The sequence below is a fragment of the Oncorhynchus nerka genome, linkage group LG9a (genome assembly GCF_034236695.1).
Source record: "Oncorhynchus nerka isolate Pitt River linkage group LG9a, Oner_Uvic_2.0, whole genome shotgun sequence".
Taxonomy (NCBI): domain Eukaryota; kingdom Metazoa; phylum Chordata; class Actinopteri; order Salmoniformes; family Salmonidae; genus Oncorhynchus; species Oncorhynchus nerka.
The window spans coordinates 34,363,106-34,389,847 of NC_088404.1; the positions used below are offsets into that span (position 1 = coordinate 34,363,106).

Consider the following 26,742-nt stretch of genomic DNA (forward strand, 5'->3'; position numbering starts at 1 on the left):
TAAAAAAAATAACTACAAATAATAATAATATTAATAATATATCTCATCTTAGTTGCTATTTAAATACTGCATACTACCTGTGACAAACATACAAAACAACTGTCTCATGCTCTAAATCTAAAGATGCTAAACAAATTAGAATAATTATATCACAGCGTATTAATACAATTCCTTAAGATCAAAAATTAGATCACAACATCTATATAGAGTGTCTTCATAGACCTAAAATCCTCATGGTTTTTCCTCTCATTGTTTGTGAACCTAATTTTAAAGCCTGATGCATATTCTTAGGATGTGAATATTTCCCTTTCAAGACGATTCGATACGTATCTAGCTAGACACATGGGCTCCGATGAGATACAATTTAGTTTGAAACAATTTGATGCAATTGGGTTCGCTGGAAAAGATTCAATGAGTTAACAATTGTTGCATACACACTCATTTTAAATTCTAAATTCAAATTGTCTGCTGATGGAGAGTTGGGCCTCTCTGAGCTGGACCTGTCGAAGCGGACTCCTCTCTTTCCTTGTGTGTGTGTGTGTGTGTGTGTGTGTGTGTGTGTGTGTGTGTGTGTGTGTGTGTGTGTGTGTGCGTGCAGTGTTTTTAAATTCTGTATATCTATGTTCTATGTACTATGAAGGCATCTGACCTGAGCCATAAGGGAGCCTAGGCATATACCACCCCACTATCACTATCAGCGGGGAAATGAAGCATATGTTTTTTGTCCATCCACTTTGGTTCTGAAATCAATATCACCCACTGATTAACTTGGAATTATTGCAGATTAAGTGTTTGAGCTAGTCATGTATTAATATTGACTGTAAAAAATAATTGCTGTGGCAAAGCCAATGAATATGTAGCACAACTTTGATTTCACCCCCATCTCAAAACCAGTTGGTTTTGACCATTTGGAAGTTTTTACTGAGTGAGCTTCTCCTCACGCTAAGGGCATGCCTTGCAAAAGGGATTGGTGGCCTCATTATGAAATTATCAACTTTACCATGAAAACTCAGCAAAAAAAGAAACGTCCTCTCTGTCAACTGCGTTTATATTCAGCAAAGTTAACATGTGTAAATATTTGTATGTACATAACAAGAATCAACAACTGAGACATAAACTGAACAAGTTCCACAGACATTTGACTAACAGAAATGGAATAATGTGTCCCTGAACAAAGGGGAGGTCAAAATCAAAAGTAACAGTCAGTGTCTGGTGTGGCCACCAGCTGCATTAAGTACGGCAGTGCATCTCCTCCTCATGGACTGCACCAGATTTGCCCATTCTTGCTGTGAGATGTTACCCCACTCTTCCACCAAGGCACCTGCATGTTCCCGGACATTTCTAGGCGGAATGGCCCTAGCCCTCACCCTCCGGTCCAACAGTTCCCAGACGTGCTCAATGGGATTGAGATCCAGGATCTTTGCTGGCCATGACAGAACACTGACATTCCTGTCTTGCAGGAAATCATGCATAGAACTAGCAGTATGGCTGGAGGCATTGTCATGCTGGAGGGTCATGTCAGGATGAGCCTGCAGGAAGGTACCACATGAGGGAGGAGGATGTCTTCCTGCAACGCACAGCGTTGAGATTGCCTGCAAAGACAACAAGCTCAGTCCGATCATGCTGTGACACACCGCCCCAGACCATGACGGACCCTCCAACTCCAAATCGATCCCGCTCCAGAGTACGGGCCTTGGTGTAACGCTCGTTCCTTCGACGATAAACGCAAATCCGACCATCACCCCTGGTGAGACAAAACTGCGACTCGTCAGTGAAGACCACTTTTTGCCAGTCCTGTCTGGTCCAGCGACGCTGGGTTTTTGCACATAGGCAACGTTGTTGCCGGTGATGTCTGGTGAGGAACAACTGCCTTATAGCGTCTGCTAAAGACTTAAATGTAAATGTAAATGTAAAATGTCTGGTGAGGAACTGCCTTACAACAGGCATACAAGCCCTCAGTCCAGCCTCTCTCAGAATATTGAGGACTGTCAGAGCGCTGATGGAGGGATTGTGCGTTCCTGGTGTAACTCGGGCAGTTGTTGTTGCCATCCTGTGCCTGCCCCTCAGGTGTGATGTTCGGATATACCGATCCTGCGCAGGTGTTGTTACACGTGGTATGCCACTGCGAGGATGATCAGCTCTCCGTCCTGTCTCCCTGTAGCACTGTCTTAGGCGTCTCACAGTACGGACATTGCAATTTATTGCCCTGGCCACATCTGCAGTCCTCATGCCTCCTTGCAGCATGCCTAAGGCACGTTCACGCAGATGAGCAGGGACCCTGGGCATCTTTCTTTTGGTGTTTTTCAGAGTCAGTAGAAAGGCCTCTTAGTGTCCTAAGTTTTTATAACGGTGACCTTGATTGCCTACCGCCTGTAAGCTGTTAGTGTAACGACCGTTCCACAGGTGCATGTTCATAAATTGTTCATGGTTCATTGAACAAGCATGGGAAACAGTGTTCAAACCCTTTACAATGAAGATCTGTGAAGTTATTTGGATTTTTACAAATTATCTTTGAAAGACAGGGTCCTGAAAAAGGGACATTTCTGTTTTTGCTGAGTTTAAATCTAAAAATGACCATACTGATTGTTTAAAGTAAAACAACCAAAACAAAGCTGGGCAGAGTGTGCAGTTTAAATAGGCTACTAACATTGCCTGGGGTTGTTTGGCATGCAAAATTACTTGTCGATCAATGACTGTCAACACACTTACATGCAGTTCGACACTGAACAAGAGAGGACGCATCAGTTGTTACAAGATAAGAGATATTTTCCGACGGTAGAAAGAATGTAATATGAGCAAAAATACTCGTGAACCATGAATTCATAACTTTAGAACCTATTTTTGAACGATGCATGCTACATTTGGATTGGTTTGGGATCCGTGGACTGATGCACTTGCATCTTGAACATGGAATCAGGGGCCGATGCGTTTCGGTGAATGTTACATCCCTAGCATATTCTGTAGAATATGGGAGCCACGATGTACTCCAAACCCCTTCAGACAAAAGTCATGCACCGAACAATATGTCAAATGTGATCAGTAGCAGATGAACATGAATGTCAAAACCTTGCCAAGATACTCAAAGATAATGCTGTCAGATTACAATTGGTTTTCAGGAAGATCATAAACCAACATTAGATATTTTTTGAGGAAAGACAACATTAATAACAAGAACTCCATCAAAGCATCTTGTTATCCTTTCTTACACCTCCCATGAAAGACAAGACTGGCGACTATAAACATTGTATATGTATAGTTACTATCATTAACCAATTGTTCTAAAAAAAAGCACAACAGTTATTTTAGAGTAGCCTAACTACTTTGATGAAACATATACTATTTACTTACTGTTTCATGTGGCATGGGGTTAAATCCACAGAGGTTGCAGACAGTGTTCTTGCATTCTGTGCAGGTGTTGTAGTTGGGAGGGTCCTTGGAGCCCTTGTTGAGTTCCACCTTGCAGAGTGGACAAGTAGATTGGCCTGCTTTGGGAGCTGGTTGGGAGGATGCTGCTCCCTTTGGAGGAGCTGATGGGGATTTGTCCACTTTGGCCTGTACTGATGGGGGGACATTGGCCTTCTGGGGATGCGCTGCTTTCTTCTCCTCTGCTTTCTGAGCAGCAGGTAGCTTGGTCTCCTTTGCAGGGGGCATCTTGGGGGAGGTCTGGGCCAGTGCAGACATCTTGGGGGAAGCTGGCGTTGTGGTCCGGGGCTCATCCTGAACAACTGATGTTATCAAAGTGGAGGCAGAGCTGAAGATGGACGAGCCAAAGCCAAACATCTTCCCAGACACTGACTCTTCAGGCTTTGAGGAGGCAGACTGAGATTTGGGACCTCCAAAGCCAAATAAGCCTCCTGATTCCTGCTTGGGGGGTTGCTTTGTGGCTGGGAAGGCACTACTCTCCCTACGCCCAGGGCTGGGCTGCTGTGGTGGTTTATGAGGTTCTGATGTTCTCCGGTTCTCCAGTGGAGCCTTCTGAGCAGGCACTGGGCTTGCCGGATTTTGAGTGTCTGCTGCTGTAGCAGCTTCAACTATTGATATATCAGGCTCTGATTTGGGTGCCTCTGCTGAGGGCTGCGGAGGCTGTCCTTGTTGTTGTAGAGTCTTCTGTTGTGGAGGTTGTTGGACAAGTGTTGGAGTCGGTCTGTCCACTGGCTTCTGGTCCTGCTGGCAAACCACTGTCGGGGATACCTCCTTCTTCTGTGACGAGCCTGCTGCTGGGGTCTCTTTCACTGAAGCAGGAGTCATAGACACCTTGGGGGAAGCTGGAGGTGTGGTGCGGTGCTCATCCTGAACAGCTGAGGTGATCAAAGTGGATGCAGAGCTGAAGATAGAGGAGCCAAAGCCAAGCATCTTCCCAGACACTGAGTCTTCAGGCTTTGACTGAGCAGGCTGAGATTTAGCACCACCAAAGCCAAAGAAGCCTCCTGACTCCTGCTTGTGGGGCTGGGCCTGTGGTGGTGGTACAGATTTTGCATAAGAGGCTCCACCTTTTGGAAGCTGTTGTTGAGGCTTCCCAGGCTCTCCTTTCGGTGTCGCTGTTAGAGGCTGACCTTGTTGCTCTTCTTGTTGTGGAGTCTCTTGGTGTGGAGGATGTTGGACAGGGGTTGGAGTTGATTTGTCCCCTGGGGTTTTGTCCTGCTGTGAAGCCACTGCTGGAGATAATTCCTTCTGTGGTGACCCTGGTGCTGGGTTCTTCTTCTCTTTCTCTGAAGCAGGAGTCATTGGCTCCTTTAGGGGAGCAGTTTCGAGGTCTGGCTTTGGAGCTTGCTGGGGCTGTACTTGTTGTGATGCCTTTGAAGCAGGCTGTTGCAGTGGAGGAGTTTGCTTTTCTGGCGGCTGTACAGGTGTAGCAGCTCCACTGGTTTTGGGTGTTGCTGGAATTGGTTGGTCCACTGGTTTCTGTACAATTATAGGTTCTTGATTCTCCTTCTCAGCCAGGGCAGGTGAAGCTTGTTTATGTTGTGAGGATCCTATTGGTGGGTTCTCCTCCTTTTTGTCTGCATTTGGTGCTGGGGTTCCAGCGCGAATTGGTGTCTCCTGAGGTACAGTGGGTGGAGTGATCTCTTGTTGGCCAGCCGCAGGTACTGGGATCTCCTCCTTCTGGGGTTTAGCTGGAGCTGGAGTCGGCTTTGGAGATGCAGCAGGTGTGACATTCTCCTTTTGAAGTGCAACAGGTGTAGACTATGCTGGGCAACGGTTGGGATTTCATCATGGGAGGTCCTGGGGGTTCCACTGCTCCAAGTGCTCTCTGCATCTGGCAGGTCAGACAGAGCCATTCCTTCACCTGAAAAAAAATAACAGTGTTGATAAAAAAAATAACTACAAATAATAATAATATTAATAATATATCTCATCTTAGTTGCTATTTAAATACTGCATACTACCTGTGACAAACATACAAAACAACTGTCTCATGCTCTAAATCTAAAGATGCTAAACAAATTCGAATAATTATATCACAGCGTATTAATACAATTCCTTAAGATCAAAAATTAGATCACAACATCTATATAGAGTGTCTTCATAGACCTAAAATCCTCATGGTTTTTCCTCTCATTGTTTGTGAACCTAATTTTAAAGCCTGATGCATATTCTTAGGATGTGAATATTTCCCTTTCAAGACGATTCGATACGTATCTAGCTAGACACATGGGCTCCGATGAGATACAATTTAGTTTGAAACAATTTGATGCAATTGGGTTCCCTGGAAAAGATTCAATGAGTTAACAATTGTTGCATACACGCATTCATTTTAAATTCTAAATTCAAATTGTCTGCTGATGGAGCTGGGCCTCTCTGAGCTGGATCTGGGCCTCTCTCTGTGCTGGACCTGTGTGTGTGTGCGGACTGTGTGTGTGTGTTGTGCGAGTGTGTGTGTGTGTGTGTGTGTGTGTGTGTGTGTGTGTGTGTGTGTGTGTGTATGTGTGTGTGTGTGTGCGTGTGAGTGTTTTTAAATTCTGTATATCTATGTTCTATGTACTATGAAGGCATCTGACCTGAGCCATAAGGGAGCCTAGGCATATACCACCCCACTACCACTATCAGCGGGGCAATGAAGCATATGTTTTTTGTCCATCCACTTTGGTTCTGAAATCAACATCACCCACTGATTAACTTGGAATTATTGCAGATTAAGTGTTTGAGCTAGTCATGTATTAATATTGACTGTAAAAAATAATTGCTGTGGCAAAGCCAATGAATATGTAGCACAACTTTGGATTTCACCCCCATCTCAAAACCTGATGGTTTTAACCATTTGGAAGTTTTTACTGAGTGAGCTTCTCCTCACGCTAAGGGCATGCCTTGCAGAAGGGATTGGTGGCCTCGTTATGAAATTATCAACTTTACCATGAAAACTCATCAAAAAAATAAACGTCCTCTCTGTCAACTGCGTTTATATTCAGCAAAGTTAACATGTGTAAATATTTGCATGTACATAACAAGAATCAACAACTGAGACATAAACTGAACAAGTTCCACAGACATGTGACTAACATAAATGGAATAATGTGTCCCTGAACAAAGGGGGGGGTCAAAATCAAAAGTAACAGTCAGTGTCTGGTGTGGCAACCAGCTGCATTAAGTACGGCAGTGCATCTCCTCCTCATGGACTGCACCAGATTTGCCCGTTCTTGCTGTGAGATGTTACCCCACTCTTCCACCAAGGCACCTGCATGTTCCCGGACATTTCTGGGGGGAATGGCCCTAGCCCTCACCCTCCGATCCAACAGTTCCCAGACGTGCTCAATGGGATTGAGATCCAGGATCTTTGCTGGCCATGGCAGAACACTGACATTCCTGTCTTGCAGGAAATCATGCATAGAATGAGCAGTATGGCTGGAGGCATTGTCATGCTGGAGGGTCATGTCAGGATGAGCCTGCAGGAAAGGTACCACATGAGGGAGGAGGATGTCTTCCCTGTAACGCACAGCGTTGAAATTGCCTGCAATGACAACAAGCTCAGTCCGATCATGCTGTGACACACCGCCCCAGACCATGATGGACCCTCCACCTCCAAATCGATCCCGCTCCAGAGTACGGGCCTTGGTGTAACGCTCGTTCCTTCGACGATAAACGCAAATCCGACCATCACCCCTGGTGAGACAAAACTGCGACTCGTCAGTGAAGACCACTTTTTGCCAGTCCTGTCTGGTCCAGCGATGCTGGGTTTGTGCCCATAGGCAACGGTGTTGCCGGTGATGTCTGGTGAGGAACTGCCTTACAACAGGCCTACAAGCCCTCAGTCCAGCCTCTCTCAGAATATTGAGGACTGTCAGAGCGCTGATGGAGGGATTGTGCATTCCTGGTGTAACTCGGGCAGTTGTTGTTGCCATCCTGTACCTGTCCCTCAGGTGTGATGTTCGGATATACCGATCCTGCGCAGGTGTTGTTACACGTGGTATGCCACTGCGAGGATGATCAGCTCTCCGTCCTGTCTCCCTGTAGCACTGTCTTAGGCGTCTCACAGTACGGACATTGCAATTTATTGCCCTGGCCACATCTGCAGTCCTCATGCCTCCTTGCAGCATGCCTAAGGCACGTTCACGCAGATGAGCAGGGACCCTGGGCATCTTTCTTTTGGTGTTTTTCAGAGTCAGTAGAAAGGCCTCTTAGTGTCCTAAGTTTTTATAACGGTGACCTTGATTGCCTACCGCCTGTAAGCTGTTAGTGTATTAACGACCGTTCCACAGGTGCATGTTCATAAATTGTTCATGGTTCATTGAACAAGCATGGGAAACAGTGTTCAAACCCTTTACAATGAAGATCTGTGAAGTTATTTGGATTTTTACAAATGATCTTTGAAAGACAGGGTCCTGAAAAGGGGACGTTTCTGTTTTTGCTGAGTTTAAATCTAAAAATGACCATACTGATTGTTTAAAGTATAACAACCAAAACAAAGCTGGGCAGAGTGTGCAGTTTAAATAGGCTACTAACATTGCCTGGGGTTGTTTGGCATGCAAAATTACTTGTCGATCAATGACTGTCAACACACTTACATGCAGTTCGACACTGAACAAGAGAGGACGCATCAGTTGTTACAAGATAAGAGATATTTTCCGACGGTAGAAAGAATGTAATATGAGCAAAAAATACTCGTGAACCATGAATTCATAACTTTAGAACCTATTTTTTGAACGATGCATGCTACATTTGGATTGGTTTGGGATCCGTGGACTGATGCACTTGCATCTTGAACATGGAATCAGGGGCCGATGCGTTTCGGTGAATGTTACATCCCTAGCATATTCTGTAGAATATGGGAGCCACGATGTACTCCAAACCCCTTCAGACAAAAGTCATGCACCGAACAATATGTCAAATGTGATCAGTAGCAGATGAACATGAATGTCAAAACCTTGCCAAGATACTCTCAAAGATAATGCTGTCAGATTACAATTGGTTTTCAGGAAGATCATAAACCAACATTAGATATTTTTTGAGGAAAGACAATATTAATAACAAGAACTCCATCAAAGCATCTTGTTATCCTTTCTTACACCTCCCATGAAAGACAAGACTGGCGACTATAAACATTGTATATGTAAAGTTACTATCATTAACCAATTGTTCTAAAGAAAAAGCACAACAGTTATTTTAGAGTAGCCTAACTACTTTGATGAAACATATACTATTTACTTACTGTTTCATGTGGCATGGGGTTAAATCCACAGAGGTTGCAGACAGTGTTCTTGCATTCTGTGCAGGTGTTGTAGTTGGGAGGGTCCTTGGAGCCCTTGTTGAGTTCCACCTTGCAGAGTGGACAAGTAGATTGGCCTGCTTTGGGAGCTGGTTGGGAGGATGCTGCTCCCTTTGAAGGAGCTGATGGGGGTTTGTCCACTTTGGCATGTACTGATGGGGGACATTGGCCTTCTGGGGATGCGCTGCTTTCTTCTCCTCTGCTTTCTGAGCAGCAGGTAGCTTGGTCTCCTTTGCAGGGGGCATCTTGGGGGAGGTCTGGGCCAGTGCAGACATCTTGGGGGAAGCTGGCGTTGTGGTCCGGGGCTCATCCTGAACAACTGATGTTATCAAAGTGGAGGCAGAGCTGAAGATGGACGAGCCAAAGCCAAACATCTTCCCAGACACTGAATCTTCAGGCTTTGAGGAGGCAGACTGAGTTTTGGGACCTCCAAAGCCAAATAAGCCTCCTGATTCCTGCTTGGGGGGTTGCTTTGTGGCTGGGAAGGCACTACTCTCCCTACGCCCAGGGCTGGGCTGCTGTGGTGGTTTATGAGGTTCTGATGTTCTCCGGTTCTCCAGTGGAGCCTTCTGAGCAGGCACTGGGCTTGCCGGATTTTGAGTGTCTGCTGCTGTAGCAGCTTCAACTATTGATATATCAGGCTCTGATTTTGGTGCCTCTGCTGAGGGCTGCGGAGGCTGTCCTTGTTGTTGTAGAGTCTTCTGTTGTGGAGGTTGTTGGACAAGTGTTGGAGTCGGTCTGTCCACTGGCTTCTGTCCTGCTGGCAAACCACTGTCGGGGATACCTCCTTCTTCTTTGACGAGCCTGCTGCTGGGGTCTCTTTCACTGAAGCAGGAGTCATAGACACCTTGGGGGAAGCTGGAGGTGTGGTGCGGTGCTCATCCTGAACAGCTGAGGTGATCAAAGTGGATGCAGAGCTGAAGATAGAGGAGCCAAAGCCAAGCATCTTCCCAGACACTGAGTCTTCAGGCTTTGACTGAGCAGGCTGAGATTTAGCCCCACCAAAGCCAAAGAAGCCTCCTGACTCCTGCTTGTGGGGCTGGGCCTGTGGTGGTGGTACAGATTTTGCATAAGAGGCTCCACCTTTTGGAAGCTGTTGTTGAGGCTTCCCAGGCTCTCCTTTCGGTGTCGCTGTTAGAGGCTGACCTTGTTGCTCTTCTTGTTGTGGAGTCTCTTGGTGTGGAGGATGTTGAACAGGGGTTGGAGTTGATTTGTCCACTGGGGTTTTGTCCTGCTGTGAAGCCACTGCTGGAGATAATTCCTTCTGTGGTGACCCTGGTGCTGGGTTCTTCTTCTCTTTCTCTGAAGCAGGAGTCATTGGCTCCTTTAGGGGAGCAGTTTCGAGGTCTGGCTTTGGAGCTTGCTGGGACTGTACTTGTTGTGATGCCTTTGAAGCAGGCTGTTGCAGTGGAGGAGTTTGCTTTTCTGGCGGCTGTACAGGTGTAGCAGCTCCACTGGTTTTGGGTGTTGCTGGAATTGGTTGGTCCACTGGTTTCTGTACAATTATAGGTTCTTGATTCTCCTTCTCAGCCAGGGCAGGTGAAGCTTGTTTATGTTGTGAGGATCCTATTGGTGGGTTCTCCTCCTTTTTGTCTGCATTTGGTGCTGGGGTTCCAGCGGGAATTGGTGTCTCCTGAGGTACAGTGGGTGGAGTGATCTCTTGTTGGCCAGCCGCAGGTACTGGGATCTCCTCCTTCTGGGGTTTAGCTGGAGCTGGAGTCGGCTTTGGAGATGCAGCAGGTGTGACATTCTCCTTTTGAAGTGCAACAGGTGTAGAGACTATGCTGGGCAACGGTTGGGATTTCATCATGGGAGGTCCTGGGGGTTCCACTGCTCCAAGTGCTCTCTGCATCTGGCAGGTCAGACAGAGCCATTCCTTCACCTGAAAAAAAATAACAGTGTTGATAAAAAAATAACTACAAATAATAATAATATTAATAATATATCTCATCTTAGTTGCTATTTAAATACTGCATACTACCTGTGACAAACATACAAAACAACTGTCTCATGCTCTAAATCTAAAGATGCTAAACAAATTAGAATAATTATATCACAGCGTATTAATACAATTCCTTAAGATCGAAAATTAGATCACAACATCTATATAGAGTGTCTTCATAGACCTAAAATCCTCATGGTTTTTCCTCTCATTGTTTGTGAACCTAATTTTAAAGCCTGATGCATATTCTTAGGATGTGAATATTTCCCTTTCAAGACGATTCGATACGTATCTAGCTAGACACATGGGCTCCGATGAGATACAATTTAGTTTGAAACAATTTGATGCAATTGGGTTCGCTGGAAAAGATTCAATGAGTTAACAATTGTTGCATACACACTCATTTTAAATTCTAAATTCAAATTGTCTGCTGATGGAGAGTTGGGCCTCTCTGAGCTGGACCTGTTGAAGCGGACTCCTCTCTTTCCGTGTGTGTGTGTGTGTGTGTGTGTGTGTGTGTGTGTGAGGGAGAGTATGTGTGTGTGTGTGTGCGTGCGTGCAAGTGTTTTTAAATTCTGTATATCTATGTTCTATGTACTATGAAGGCATCTGACCTGAGCCATAAGGGAGCCTAGGCATATACCACCCCACTACCCCTATCAGCGGGGCAATGAAGCATATGTTTTTTGTCCATCCACTTTGGTTCTGAAATCAACATCACCCACTGATTAACTTGGAATTATTGCAGATTAAGTGTTTGAGCTAGTCATGTATTAATATTGACTGTAAAAAATAATTGCTGTGGCAAAGCCAATGAATATGTAGCACAACTTTGGATTTCACCCCCATCTCAAAACCAGTTGGTTTTGACCATTTGGAAGTTTTTACTGAGTGAGCTTCTCCTCACGCTAAGGGCATGCCTTGCAAAAGGGATTGGTGGCCTCGTTATGAAATTATCAACTGTACCATGTAAACTCAGCAAAAAAAGAAACGTCCTCTCTGTCAACTGCGTTTATATTCAGCAAAGTTAACATGTGTAAATATTTGTATGTACATAACAAGAATCAACAACTGAGACATAAACTGAACAAGTTCCACAGACATGTGACTAACAGAAATGGAATAATGTGTCCCTGAACAAAGGGGGGGTCAAAATCAAAAGTAACAGTCAGTTTCTGGTGTGGCCACCAGCTGCATTAAGTACGGCAGTGCATCTCCTCCTCATGGACTGCACCAGATTTGCCCGTTCTTGCTGTGAGATGTTACCCCACTCTTCCACCAAGGCACCGGCATGTTCCCGGACATTTCTAGGCGGAATGGCCCTAGCCCTCACCCTCCGATCCAACAGTTCCCAGACGTGCTCAATGGGATTGAGATCCAGGATCTTTGCTGGCCATGGTAGAACACTGAAATTCCTGTCTTGCAGGAAATCATGCATAGAACGAGCAGTATGGCTGGAGGCATTGTCATGCTGGAGGGTCATGTCAGGATGAGCCTGCAGGAAGGGTACCACATGAGGGAGGAGGATGTCTTCCCTGTAACGCACAGCGTTGAGATTGCCTGCAATGACAACAAGCTCAGTCCGATCATGCTGTGACACACCGCCCCAGACCATGACGGACCATCCAACTCCAAATCGATCCCGCTCCAGAGTACGGGCCTTGGTGTAACGCTCGTTCCTTCGACGATAAACGCAAATCCGACCATCACCCCTGGTGAGACAAAACTGCGACTCGTCAGTGAAGACCACTTTTGCCAGTCCTGTCTGGTCCAGCGATGCTGGGTTTTTGCACATAGGCAACGTTGTTGCCGGTGATGTCTGGTGAGGAACTGCCTTACAACAGGCCTACAAGCCCTCAGTCCAGCCTCTCTCAGAATATTGAGGACTGTCAGAGCGCTGATGGAGGGATTGTGCGTTCCTGGTGTAACTCGGGCAGTTGTTGTTGCCATCCTGTACCTGCCCCTCAGGTGTGATGTTCGGATATACCGATCCTGCGCAGGTGTTGTTACACGTGGTATTCCACTGCGAGGATGATCAGCTCTCCGTCCTGTCTCCCTGTAGCACTGTCTTAGGCGTCTCACAGTACGGACATTGCAATTTATTGCCCTGGCCACATCTGCAGTCCTCATGCCTCCTTGCAGCATGCCTAAGGCACGTTCACGCAGATGAGCAGGGACCCTGGGCATCTTTCTTTTGGTGTTTTTCAGAGTCAGTAGAAAGGCCTCTTAGTGTCCTAAGTTTTTATAACGGTGACCTTGATTGCCTACCGCCTGTAAGCTGTTAGTGTATTAACGACCGTTCCACAGGTGCATGTTCATAAATTGTTCATGGTTCATTGAACAAGCATGGGAAACAGTGTTCAAACCCTTTACAATGAAGATCTGTGAAGTTATTTGGATTTTTACAAATGATCTTTGAAAGACAGTGTCCTGAAAAGGGGACGTTTCTGTTTTTGCTGAGTTTAAATCTAAAAATGACCATACTGATTGTTTAAAGTAAAACAACCAAAACAAAGCTGGGCAGAGTGTGCAGTTTAAATAGGCTACTAACATTGCCTGGGGTTGTTTGGCATGCAAAATTACTTGTCGATCAATGACTGTCAACACACTTACATGCAGTTCGACACTGAACAAGAGAGGACGCATCAGTTGTTACAAGATAAGAGATATTTTCCGACGGTAGAAAGAATGTAATATGAGCAAAAAATACTCGTGAACCATGAATTCATAACTTTAGAACCTATTTTTTGAACGATGCATGCTACATTTGGATTGGTTTGGGATCCGTGGACTGATGCACTTGCATCTTGAACATGGAATCAGGGGCCGATGCGTTTCGGTGAATGTTACATCCCTAGCATATTCTGTAGAATATGGGAGCCACGATGTACTCCCAAACCCCTTCAGACAAAAGTCATGCACCGAACAATATGTCAAATGTGATCAGTAGCAGATGAACATGAATGTCAAAACCTTGCCAAGATACTCAAAGATAATGCTGTCAGATTACAATTGGTTTTCAGGAAGATCATAAACCAACATTAGATATTTTTTGAGGAAAGACAATATTAATAACAAGAACTCCATCAAAGCATCTTGTTATCCTTTCTTACACCTCCCATGAAAGACAAGACTGGCGACTATAAACATTGTATATGTAAAGTTACTATCATTAACCAATTGTTCTAAAAAAAAGCACAACAGTTATTTTAGAGTAGCCTAACTACTTTGATGAAACATATACTATTTACTTACTGTTTCATGTGGCATGGGGTTAAATCCACAGAGGTTGCAGACAGTGTTCTTGCATTCTGTGCAGGTGTTGTAGTTGGGAGGGTCCTTGGAGCCCTTGTTGAGTTCCACCTTGCAGAGTGGACAAGTAGATTGGCCTGCTTTGGGAGCTGGTTGGGAGGATGCTGCTCCCTTTGGAGGAGCTGATGGGGGTTTGTCCACTTTGGCCTGTACTGATGGGGGGACATTGGCCTTCTGGGGATGCGCTGCTTTCTTCTCCTCTGCTTTCTGAGCAGCAGGTAGTTTGGTCTCCTTTGCAGGGGGCATCTTGGGGAGGTCTGGGCCAGTGCAGACATCTTGGGGAAGCTGGCGTTGTGGTCCGGGGCTCATCCTGAACAACTGATGTTATCAAAGTGGAGGCAGAGCTGAAGATGGACGAGCCAAAGCCAAACATCTTCCCAGACACTGAATCTTCAGGCTTTGAGGAGGCAGACTGAGTTTTGGGACCTCCAAAGCCAAATAAGCCTCCTGATTCCTGCTTGGGGGGTTGCTTTGTGGCTGGGAAGGCACTACTCTCCCTACGCCCAGGGCTGGGCTGCTGTGGTGGTTTATGAGGTTCTGATGTTCTCCGGTTCTCCAGTGGAGCCTTCTGAGCAGGCACTGGGCTTGCCGGATTTTGAGTGTCTGCTGCTGTAGCAGCTTCAACTATTGATATATCAGGCTCTGATTTTGGTGCCTCTGCTGAGGGCTGCGGAGGCTGTCCTTGTTGTTGTAGAGTCTTCTGTTGTGGAGGTTGTTGGACAAGTGTTGGAGTCGGTCTGTCCACTGGCTTCTGGTCCTGCTGGCAAACCACTGTCGGGGATACCTCCTTCTTCTTTGACGAGCCTGCTGCTGGGGTCTCTTTCACTGAAGCAGGAGTCATAGACACCTTGGGGGAAGCTGGAGGTGTGGTGCGGTGCTCATCCTGAACAGCTGAGGTGATCAAAGTGGATGCAGAGCTGAAGATAGAGGAGCCAAAGCCAAGCATCTTCCCAGACACTGAGTCTTCAGGCTTTGACTGAGCAGGCTGAGATTTAGCCCCACCAAAGCCAAAGAAGCCTCCTGACTCCTGCTTGTGGGGCTGGGCCTGTGGTGGTGGTACAGATTTTGCATAAGAGGCTCCACCTTTTGGAAGCTGTTGTTGAGGCTTCCCAGGCTCTCCTTTCGGTGTCGCTGTTAGAGGCTGACCTTGTTGCTCTTCTTGTTGTGGAGTCTCTTGGTGTGGAGGATGTTGAACAGGGGTTGGAGTTGATTTGTCCACTGGGGTTTTGTCCTGCTGTGAAGCCACTGCTGGAGATAATTCCTTCTGTGGTGACCCTGGTGCTGGGTTCTTCTTCTCTTTCTCTGAAGCAGGAGTCATTGGCTCCTTTAGGGGAGCAGTTTCGAGGTCTGGCTTTGGAGCTTGCTGGGACTGTACTTGTTGTGATGCCTTTGAAGCAGGCTGTTGCAGTGGAGGAGTTTGCTTTTCTGGCGGCTGTACAGGTGTAGCAGCTCCACTGGTTTTGGGTGTTGCTGGAATTGGTTGGTCCACTGGTTTCTGTACAATTATAGGTTCTTGATTCTCCTTCTCAGCCAGGGCAGGTGAAGCTTGTTTATGTTGTGAGGATCCTATTGGTGGGTTCTCCTCCTTTTTGTCTGCATTTGGTGCTGGGGTTCCAGCGGAATTGGTGTCTCCTGAGGTACAGTGGGTGGAGTGATCTCTTGTTGGCCAGCCGCAGGTGCTGGGATCTCCTCCTTCTGGGGTTTAGCTGGAGCTGGAGTCGGCTTTGGAGATGCAGCAGGTGTGACATTCTCCTTTTGAAGTGCAACAGGTGTAGAGACTATGCTGGGCAACGGTTGGGATTTCATCATGGGAGGTCCTGGGGTTCCACTGCTCCAAGTGCTCTCTGCATCTGGCAGGTCAGACAGAGCCATTCCTTCACCTGAAAAAAATAACAGTGTTGATAAAAAAATAACTACAAATAATAATAATATTAATAATATATCTCATCTTAGTTGCTATTTAAATACTGCATACTACCTGTGACAAACATACAAAACAACTGTCTCATGCTCTAAATCTAAAGATGCTAAACAAATTAGAATAATTATATCACAGCGTATTAATACAATTCCTTAAGATCGAAAATTAGATCACAACATCTATATAGAGTGTCTTCATAGACCTAAAATCCTCATGGTTTTTCCTCTCATTGTTTGTGAACCTAATTTTAAAGCCTGATGCATATTCTTAGGATGTGAATATTTCCCTTTCAAGACGATTCGATACGTATCTAGCTAGACACATGGGCTCCGATGAGATACAATTTAGTTTGAAACAATTTGATGCAATTGGGTTCGCTGGAAAAGATTCAATGAGTTAACAATTGTTGCATACACACACTCATTTTAAATTCTAAATTCAAATTGTCTGCTGATGGAGAGTTGGGCCTCTCTGAGCTGGACCTGTTGAAGCGGACTCCTCTCTTTCCGTGTGTGTGTGTGTGTGTGTGTGTGTGTGTGTGTGTGTGTGTGTGTGTGTGTGTGTGTGTGTGTGGAGAGTATGTGTGTGTGTGTGTGTGTGCGTGCAAGTGTTTTTAAATTCTGTATATCTATGTTCTATGTACTATGAAGGCATCTGACCTGAGCCATAAGGGAGCCTAGGCATATACCACCCCACTACCACTATCAGCGGGGCAATGAAGCATATGTTTTTTGTCCATCCACTTTGGTTCTGAAATCAACATCACCCACTGATTAACTTGGAATTATTGCAGATTAAGTGTTTGAGCTAGTCATGTATTAATATTGACTGTAAAAAATAATTGCTGTGGCAAAGCCAATGAATATGTAGCACAACTTTGGATTTCACCCCCATCTCAAAACCAGTTGGTTTTGACCATTTGGAAGTTTTTACTGAGTGAGCTTCTCCTCACGCTAAGGGCATGCCTTGCAAAAGGGATTGGTGGCCTCGTTATGAAATTATCAACTGTACCATGTAAACTCAAAAAAAGAAACGTCCTCTCTGTCAACTGCGTTTATATTCAGCAAAGTTAACATGTGTAAATATTTGTATGTACATAACAAGAATCAACAACTGAGACATAAACTGAACAAGTTCCACAGACATGTGACTAACAGAAATGGAATAATGTGTCCCTGAACAAAGGGGGGGTCAAAATCAAAAGTAACAGTCAGTTTCTGGTGTGGCCACCAGCTGCATTAAGTACGGCAGTGCATCTCCTCCTCATGGACTGCACCAGATTTGCCCGTTCTTGCTGTGAGATGTTACCCCACTCTTCCACCAAGGCACCGGCATGTTCCCGGACATTTCTAGGCGGAATGGCCCTAGCCCTCACCCTCCGATCCAACAGTTCCCAGACGTGCTCAATGGGATTGAGATCCAGGATCTTTGCTGGCCATGGTAGAACACTGAAATTCCTGTCTTGCAGGAAATCATGCATAGAACGAGCAGTATGGCTGGAGGCATTGTCATGCTGGAGGGTCATGTCAGGATGAGCCTGCAGGAAGGGTACCACATGAGGGAGGAGGATGTCTTCCCTGTAACGCACAGCGTTGAGATTGCCTGCAATGACAACAAGCTCAGTCCGATCATGCTGTGACACACCGCCCCAGACCATGACGGACCATCCAACTCCAAATCGATCCCGCTCCAGAGTACGGGCCTTGGTGTAACGCTCGTTCCTTCGACGATAAACGCAAATCCGACCATCACCCCTGGTGAGACAAAACTGCGACTCGTCAGTGAAGACCACTTTTTGCCAGTCCTGTCTGGTCCAGCGACGCTGGGTTTTTGCACATAGGCAACGTTGTTGCCGGTGATGTCTGGTGAGGAACTGCCTTATACAACAGGCCTACAAGCCCTCAGTCCAGCCTCTCTCAGAATATTGAGGACTGTCAGAGCGCTGATGGAGGGATTGTGCGTTCCTGGTGTAACTCGGGCAGTTGTTGTTGCCATCCTGTACCTGCCCCTCAGGTGTGATGTTCGGATATACCGATCCTGCGCAGGTGTTGTTACACGTGGTATTCCACTGCGAGGATGATCAGCTCTCCGTCCTGTCTCCCTGTAGCACTGTCTTAGGCGTCTCACAGTACGGACATTGCAATTTATTGCCCTGGCCACATCTGCAGTCCTCATGCCTCCTTGCGGCATGCCTAAGGCACGTTCACGCAGATGAGCAGGGACCCTGGGCATCTTTCTTTTGGTGTTTTTCAGAGTCAGTAGAAAGGCCTCTTAGTGTCCTAAGTTTTTATAACGGTGACCTTGATTGCCTACCGCCTGTAAGCTGTTAGTGTATTAACGACCGTTCCACAGGTGCATGTTCATAAATTGTTCATGGTTCATTGAACAAGCATGGGAAACAGTGTTCAAACCCTTTACAATGAAGATCTGTGAAGTTATTTGGATTTTTACAAATTATCTTTGAAAGACAGGGTCCTGAAAAAGGGACATTTCTGTTTTTGCTGAGTTTAAATCTAAAAATGACCATACTGATTGTTTAAAGTAAAACAACCAAAACAAAGCTGGGCAGAGTGTGCAGTTTAAATAGGCTACTAACATTGCCTGGGGTTGTTTGGCATGCAAAATTACTTGTCGATCAATGACTGTCAACACACTTACATGCAGTTCGACACTGAACAAGAGAGGACGCATCAGTTGTTACAAGATAAGAGATATTTTCCGACGGTAGAAAGAATGTAATATGAGCAAAAAATACTCGTGAACCATGAATTCATAACTTTAGAACTTATTTTTTGAACGATGCATGCTACATTTGGATTGGTTTGGGATCCGTGGACTGATGCACTTGCATCTTGAACATGGAATCAGGGGCCGATGCGTTTCGGTGAATGTTACATCCCTAGCATATTCTGTAGAATATGGGAGCCACGATGTACTCCAAACCCCTTCAGACAAAAGTCATGCACCGAACAATATGTCAAATGTGATCAGTAGCAGATGATGAACATGAATGTCAAAACCTTGCCAAGATACTCAAAGATAATGCTGTCAGATTACAATTGGTTTTCAGGAAGATCATAAACCAACATTAGATATTTTTTTGAGGAAAGACAACATTAATAACAAGAACTCCATCAAAGCATCTTGTTATCCTTTCTTACACCTCCCATGAAAGACAAGACTGGCGACTATAAACATTGTATATGTAAAGTTACTATCATTAACCAATTGTTCTAAAAAAAAGCACAACAGTTATTTTAGAGTAGCCTAACTACTTTGATGAAACATATACTATTTACTTACTGTTTCATGTGGCATGGGGTTAAATCCACAGAGGTTGCAGACAGTGTTCTTGCATTCTGTGCAGGTGTTGTAGTTGGGAGGTTCCTTGGAGCCCTTGTTGAGTTCCACCTTGCAGAGTGGACAAGTAGATTGGCCTGCTTTGGGAGCTGGTTGGGAGGATGCTGCTCCCTTTGGAGGAGCTGATGGGGTTTGTCCACTTTGGCCTGTACTGATGGGGGACATTGGCCTTCTGGGGATGCGCTGCTTTCTTCTCCTCTGCTTTCTGAGCAGCAGGTAGTTTGGTCTCCTTTGCAGGGGGCATCTTGGGGGAGGTCTGGGCCAGTGCAGACATCTTGGGGGAAGCTGGCGGTGTGGTCCGGGGCTCGTCCTGAACAACTGATGTTATCAAAGTGGAGGCAGAGCTGAAGATGGACGAGCCAAAGCCAAACATCTTCCCAGACACTGACTCTTCAGGCTTTGAGGAGGCAGACTGAGATTTGGGACCTCCAAAGCCAAATAAGCCTCCTGATTCCTGCTTGGGGGGTTGCTTTGTGGCTGGGAAGGCACTACTCTCCCTACGCCCAGGGCTGGGCTGCTGTGGTGGTTTATGAGGTTCTGATGTTCTCCGGTTCTCCAGTGGAGCCTTCTGAGCAGGCACTGGGCTTGCCGGATTTTGAGTGTCTGCTGCTGTAGCAGCTTCAACTATTGATATATCAGGCTCTGATTTTGGTGCCTCTGCTGAGGGCTGCGGAGGCTGTCCTTGTTGTTGTAGAGTCTTCTGTTGTGGAGGTTGTTGGACAAGTGTTGGAGTCGGTCTGTCCACTGGCTTCTGGTCCTGCTGGCAAACCACTGTCGGGGATACCTCCTTCTTCTGTGACGAGCCTGCTGCTGGGGTCTCTTTCACTGAAGCAGGAGTCATAGACACCTTGGGGGAAGCTGGAGGTGTGGTGCGGTGCTCATCCTGAACAGCTGAGGTGATCAAAGTGGATGCAGAGCTGAAGATAGAGGAGCCAAAGCCAAGCATCTTCCCAGACACTGAGTCTTCAGGCTTTGACTGAGCAGGCTGAGATTTAGCCCCACCAAAGCCAAAGAAGCCTCCTGACTCCTGCTTGTAGGGCTGAGCCTGTGGTGGTGGTACAGATTTTGCATAAGAGGCTCCACCTTTTGGAAGCTGTTGTTGAGGCTTCCCAGGCTCTCCTTTCGGTGTCGCTGTTAGAGGCTGACCTTGTTGCTCTTCTTGTTGTGGAGTCTCTTGGTGTGGAGGATGTTGGACAGGGGTTGGAGTTGATTTGTCCACTGGCATTTTGTCCTGCTGTGAAGCCACTGCTGGAGATAATTCATTCTGTGGTGACCCTGGTGCTGGGTTCTTCTTCTCTTTCTCTGAAGCAGGAGTCATTGGCTCCTTTAGGGGAGCAGTTTCGAGGTCTGGCTTTGGAGCTTGCTGGGGCTGTACTTGTTGTGATGCCTTTGAAGCAGGCTGTTGCAGTGGAGGAGTTTGCTTTTCTGGCTGCTGTACAGGTGTAGCAGCTCCACTGGTTTTGGGTGTTGCTGGAATTGGTTGGTCCACTGGTTTCTGTACAATTATAGGTTCTTGATTCTCCTTCTCAGCCAGAGCAGGTGAAGCTTGTTTATGTTGTGAGGATCCTATTGGTGGGGTCTCCTCCTTTTTGTCTGCATTTGGTGCTGGGGTTCCAGCGGGAATTGGTGTCTCCTGAGGTACAGTGGGTGGAGTGATCTCTTGTTGGCCAGCCGCAGGTACTGGGATCTCCTCCTTCTGGGGTTTAGCTGGAGCTGGAGTCGGCTTTGGAGATGCAGCAGGTGTGACATTCTCCTTTTGAAGTGCAACAGGTGTAGAGACTATGCTGGGCAACGGTTGGGATTTCATCATGGGAGGTCCTGGGGGTTCCACTGCTCCAAGTGCTCTCTGCATCTGGCAGGTCAGACAGAGCCATTCCTTCACCTGAAAAAAAATAACAGTGTTGATAAAAAAAATAACTACAAATAATAATAATATTAATAATATATTTCATCTTAGTTGCTATTTAAATACTGCATACTACCTGTGACAAACATACAAAACAACTGTCTCATGCTCTAAATCTAAAGATGCTAAACAAATTAGAATAATTATATCACAGCGTATTAATACAATTCCTTAAGATCGAAAATTAGATCACAACATCTATATAGAGTGTCTTCATAGACCTAAAATCCTCATGGTTTTTCCTCTCATTGTTTGTGAACCTAATTTTAAAGCCTGATGCATATTCTTAGGATGTGAATATTTCCCTTTCAAGACGATTCGATACGTATCTAGCTAGACACATGGGCTCCGATGAGATACAATTTAGTTTGAAACAATTTGATGCAATTGGGTTCGCTGGAAAAGATTCAATGAGTTAACAATTGTTGCATACACACTCATTTTAAATTCTAAATTCAAATTGTCTGCTGATGGAGAGTTGGGCCTCTCTGAGCTGGACCTGTCGAAGCGGACTCCTCTCTTTCCGTGTGTGTGTGTGTGTGCGTGTGTGTGTGTGTGTGTGTGTGTGTGTGTGTGTGTGTGTGTGTGTGTGTGTGGGAGAGTATGTGTGTGTGTGTGTGCGTGCGAGTGTTTTTAAATTCTGTATATCTATGTTCTATGTACTATGAAGGCATCTGACCTGAGCCATAAGGGAGCCTAGGCATATACCACCCCACTACCACTATCAGCGGGGCAATGAAGCATATGTTTTTTGTCCCTCCACTTTGGTTCTGAAATCAACATCACCCACTGATTAACTTGGAATTATTGCAGATTAAGTGTTTGAGCTAGTCATGTATTAATATTGACTGTAAAAAATAATTGCTGTGGCAAAGCCAATGAATATGTAGCACAACTTTGGATTTCACCCCCATCTCAAAACCTGATGGTTTTAACCATTTGGAAGTTTTTACTGAGTGAGCTTCTCCTCACGCTAAGGGCATGCCTTGCAAAAGGGATTGGTGGCCTCGTTATGAAATTATCAACTTTAACATGTAAACTCATCAAAAAAAGAAACGTCCTCTCTTGTCAACTGCGTTTATATTCAGCAAAGTTAACATGTGTAAATATTTGTATGTACATAACAAGAATCAACAACTGAGACATAAACTGAACAAGTTTCACAGACATGTGACTAACATAAATGGAATAATGTGTCCCTGAACAAAGGGGGGGTCAAAATAAAAAGTAACAGTCAGTGTCTGGTGTGGCCACCAGCTGCATTAAGTACGGCAGTGCATCTCCTCCTCATGGACTGCACCAGATTTGCCCGTTCTTGCTGTGAGATGTTACCCCACTCTTCCACCAAGGCACCTGCATGTTCCCGGACATTTCTGGGGGGAATGGCCCTAGCCCTCACCCTCCGATCCAACAGTTCCCAGACGTGCTCAATGGGATTGAGATGCAGGATCTTTGCTGGCCATGGCAGAACACTGACATTCCTGTCTTGCAGGAAATCATGCATAGAATGAGCAGTATGGCTGGAGGCATTGTCATGCTGGAGGGTCATGTCAGGATGAGCCTGCAGGAAGGGTACCACATGAGGGAGGAGGATGTCTTCCCTGTAACGCACAGCGTTGAGATTGCCTGCAATGACAACAAGCTCAGTCTGATCATGGTGTGACACACCGCCCCAGACCATGATGGACCCTCCACCTCCAAATCGATCCCGCTCCAGAGTACAGGCCTTGGAGTAACGCTCGTTCCTTCGATGATAAACGCAAATCCGACCATCACCCCTGGTGAGACAAAACTGCGACTCGTCAGTGAAGACCACTTTTTGCCAGTCCTGTCTGGTCCAGCGACGCTGGGTTTGTGCCCATAGGGAAAGTTGTTGCCGGTGATGTCTGGTGAGGAACTGCCTTACAACAGGCCTACAAGCCCTCAGTCCAGCCTCTCTCAGAATATTGAGGACTGTCAGAGCGCTGATGGAGGGATTGTGCGTTCCTGGTGTAACTCGGGCAGTTGTTGTTGCCATCCTGTACCTGCCCCTCAGGTGTGATGTTCGGATATACCGATCCTGCGCAGGTGTTGTTACGCGTGGTATGCCACTGCGAGGATGATCAGCTCTCCGTCCTGTCTCCCTGTAGCACTGTCTTAGGCGTCTCACAGTACGGACATTGCAATTTATTGCCCTGGCCACATCTGCAGTCCTCATGCCTCCTTGCAGCATGCCTAAGGCACGTTCACGCAGATGAGCAGGGACCCTGGGCATCTTTCTTTTGGTGTTTTTCAGAGTCAGTAGAAAGGCCTCTTAGTGTCCTAAGTTTTTATAACGGTGACCTTGATTGCCTACCGCCTGTAAGCTGTTAGTGTATTAACGACCGTTCCACAGGTGCATGTTCATAAATTGTTCATGGTTCATTGAACAAGCATGGGAAACAGTGTTCAAACCCTTTACAATGAAGATCTGTGAAGTTATTTGGATTTTTACAAATTATCTTTGAAAGACAGGGTCCTGAAAAGGGGACGTTTCTGTTTTTGCTGAGTTTAAATCTAAAAATGACCATACTGATTGTTTAAAGTAAAACAACCAAAACAAAGCTGGGCAGAGTGTGCAGTTTAAATAGGCTACTAACATTGCCTGGGGTTGTTTGGCATGCAAAATTACTTGTCGATAAATGACTGTCAACACACTTACATGCAGTTTGACACTGAACAAGAGAGGACGCATCAGTTGTTACAAGATAAGAGATATTTTCCGACGGTAGAAAGAATGTAATATGAGCAAAAAATACTCGTGAACCATGAATTCATAACTTTAGAACCTATTTTTTGAACGATGCATGCTACATTTGGATTGGTTTGGGATCCGTGGACTGATGCACTTGCATCTTGAACATGGAATCAGGGGCCGATGCGTTTCGGTGAATGTTACATCCCTAGCATATTCTGTAGAATATGGGAGCCACGATGTACTCCAAACCCCTTCAGACAAAAGTCATGCACCGAACAATATGTCAAATGTGATCAGTAGCAGATGATGAACATGAATGTCAAAACCTTGCCAAGATACTCAAAGATAATGCTGTCAGATTACAATTGGTTTTCAGGAAGATCATAAACCAACATTAGATATTTTTTGAGGAAAGACAATATTAATAACAAGAACTCCATCAAAGCATCTTGTTATCCTTTCTTACACCTCCCATGAAAGACAAGACTGGCGACTATAAACATTGTATATGTAAAGTTACTGTCATTAACCAATTGTTCTAAAAAAAAGCACAACAGTTATTTTAGAGTAGCCTAACTACTTTGATGAAACATATACTATTTACTTACTGTTTCATGTGGCATGGGGTTAAATCCACAGAGGTTGCAGACAGTGTTCTTGCATTCTGTGCAGGTGTTGTAGTTGGGAGGGTCCTTGGAGCCCTTGTTGAGTTCCACCTTGCAGAGTGGACAAGTAGATTGGCCTGCTTTGGGAGCTGGTTGGGAGGATGCTGCTCCCTTTGGAGGAGCTGATGGGGGTTTGTCCACTTTGGCATGTACTGATGGGGGGACATTGGCCTTCTGGGGATGCGCTGCTTTCTTCTCCTCTGCTTTCTGAGTAGCTGGTAGTCTGGTCTCCTTTGCAGGGAGCATCTTGGGGGAGGTCTGGGCCAGTGCAGACATCTTGGGGGAAGCTGGCGGTGTGGTCCGGGGCTCGTCCTGAACAACTGATGTTATCAAAGTGGAGGCAGAGCTGAAGATGGACGAGCCAAAGCCAAACATCTTCCCAGACACTGACTCTTCAGGCTTTGAGGAGGCAGACTGAGATTTGGGACCTCCAAAGACAAATAAGCCTCCGGATTCCTGCTTGGGGGGTTGCTGTGTGGCTGGGAAGGCACTACTCTGCCTACGCCCAGGGCTGGGATGCTGTGGTGGTTTCGGTGGTTCTGATGTTCTCCGATTCTCTAGTGGAGCCTTCTGAGCAGGCACAGGGCTGGCTGGTTTTTGAGTATCTGCTGCTTTAGCAGCTTCAGCTTCTGACACTTCAGCTGCAGGGGGAATTGGTTTCCTTTGAGGGGAGCCTGGGGTTTGACTGTCTTTCTTCGCAGATGCAGCAGCTGTTGCAATATCCTTTCGGGCTGCACTGGGTGTGACAGTGACCGTTTGAGGTGCAGACACCTTGTTGGGAGATGGTTTAATAATGGGGGGTCCTGGGGGTTCCATTCCTCCAGGAGCTCTCTGCATCTGGCAGTTCAGACACAGCCACTCCTTCACCGGAAAGAGCAATGTTGTGTTAGATAGGTACTGTATACGCCAGTTACCTGTTGGTATAATAGCTGGATAAAATTATTTCAAGGAATCTTCATAAATATACTGCTGAATATTTCCATGTGAATATACAGTCTGCATACAACATGCCCAGTCATTGCTCTAAGTAACTTGCTTGAATATTATAGTTATAGTTTAATACAAATTTAGCATTTTGTGTAACTAAAGCAAATAATACAAGCAACCTACTAGGTTTCTACAAAAATGTCCCTGTCATTTAACTTTGAATTGAATAAAATATTGTTTTAAAAAAATACCAAATATTTAACCTTTACTTAACTAGTCAGTTAAGAACAAACTCTTATTTACAATGACGGCCAACCCCAGCCAAATCCTAACTCGGACAACGCTGGACCAATTGCACACCGCCCTATGGGACTCCCAATCACGGCTGGTTGTGATACAGCCTGGAATCTAACCAGGGTCTGTAGTGACGCCTCTAGGACTGAGATGCAGTGCCATAGACCGCTGCGCCACTTGGGAGCTCTGGTGGCACAGGCAAATTGATAGAGTAACCATAATTGTATTATGTTGAAATGAATTCAAAGAACTGTAATGTATTACCTCAGGAACGTTTGGCATGGGGTTGAATCCACAGAGGTTGCAGACAGTGTTCTTGCATTCTGTGCAGGTGTTGTAGTTGGGAGGGTCCTTGGAGCCCTTGTTGAGTTCCACCTTGCAGAGTGGACAAGTAGATTGGCCTGCTTTGGGAGCTGGTTGGGAGGATGCTGCTCCCTTTGGAGGAGCTGATGGGGGTTTGTCCACTTTGGCCTGTACTGATGGGGGGACATTGGCCTTCTGGGGATGCGCTGCTTTCTTCTCCTCTGCTTTCTGAGCAGCAGGTAGTTTGGTCTCCTTTGCAGGGGGCATCTTGGGAGAGGCCTGGGCTGCTGCAGACACCTTGGGGGAAGCTGGCGGTGTGGTGCGGGACTCGTCTTGAACATCTGAGGTGATCAACGTGGATGCAGAGCTGAAGATGGAGGAGCCAAAGCCAAACATCTTCCCAGACACAGAGTCTTCAGGCTTTGAGGGGACAGGCTGAGAGGCTCGAGTCACTGGCTCCATTTTCAGTGAGGTTGGTGAAGTGGCCACTTTTGGAACACCAGCAGGGGTGAGAGTGTCCTTCTTTTGAGGAGCAACAGGTGTCAAGACTTTGCTGATCGAGTGTTTAATCATGGGAGTTCCAGGGGGTTCAATTCCTCCAAGAGCTCTCTGCATCTGGCAGTTCAGACACAGCCACTCCTTCACCTGAAATAGTAAGGATGTGTTAGATATATACTGAATACTCAGGTTTCCTG

At 46.0% G+C, this 26,742-nt stretch overlaps 1 protein-coding gene across 1 annotated transcript in view; it reads right to left on the reverse strand.

The window, feature by feature from the left end:
- Positions 1-26,742, reverse strand: part of LOC115119048 (protein piccolo-like) — a 161,727-nt gene that overhangs the window by 116,775 nt on the left and 18,210 nt on the right. Inside the window, exons 5-13 of the mRNA XM_065022150.1 lie at positions 26,009-26,692; positions 24,467-25,384; positions 20,918-21,118; positions 19,406-19,903; positions 13,899-14,126; positions 9,486-10,583; positions 8,753-9,402; positions 8,001-8,013; positions 3,349-5,130 (exon numbers count right to left, since the gene is read on the reverse strand). Coding sequence (XP_064878222.1) covers positions 3,349-5,130; positions 8,001-8,013; positions 8,753-9,402; positions 9,486-10,583; positions 13,899-14,126; positions 19,406-19,903; positions 20,918-21,118; positions 24,467-25,384; positions 26,009-26,692 — 6,072 coding nt within the window. The remainder of the gene's footprint in view (positions 1-3,348; positions 5,131-8,000; positions 8,014-8,752; positions 9,403-9,485; positions 10,584-13,898; positions 14,127-19,405; positions 19,904-20,917; positions 21,119-24,466; positions 25,385-26,008; positions 26,693-26,742) is intronic.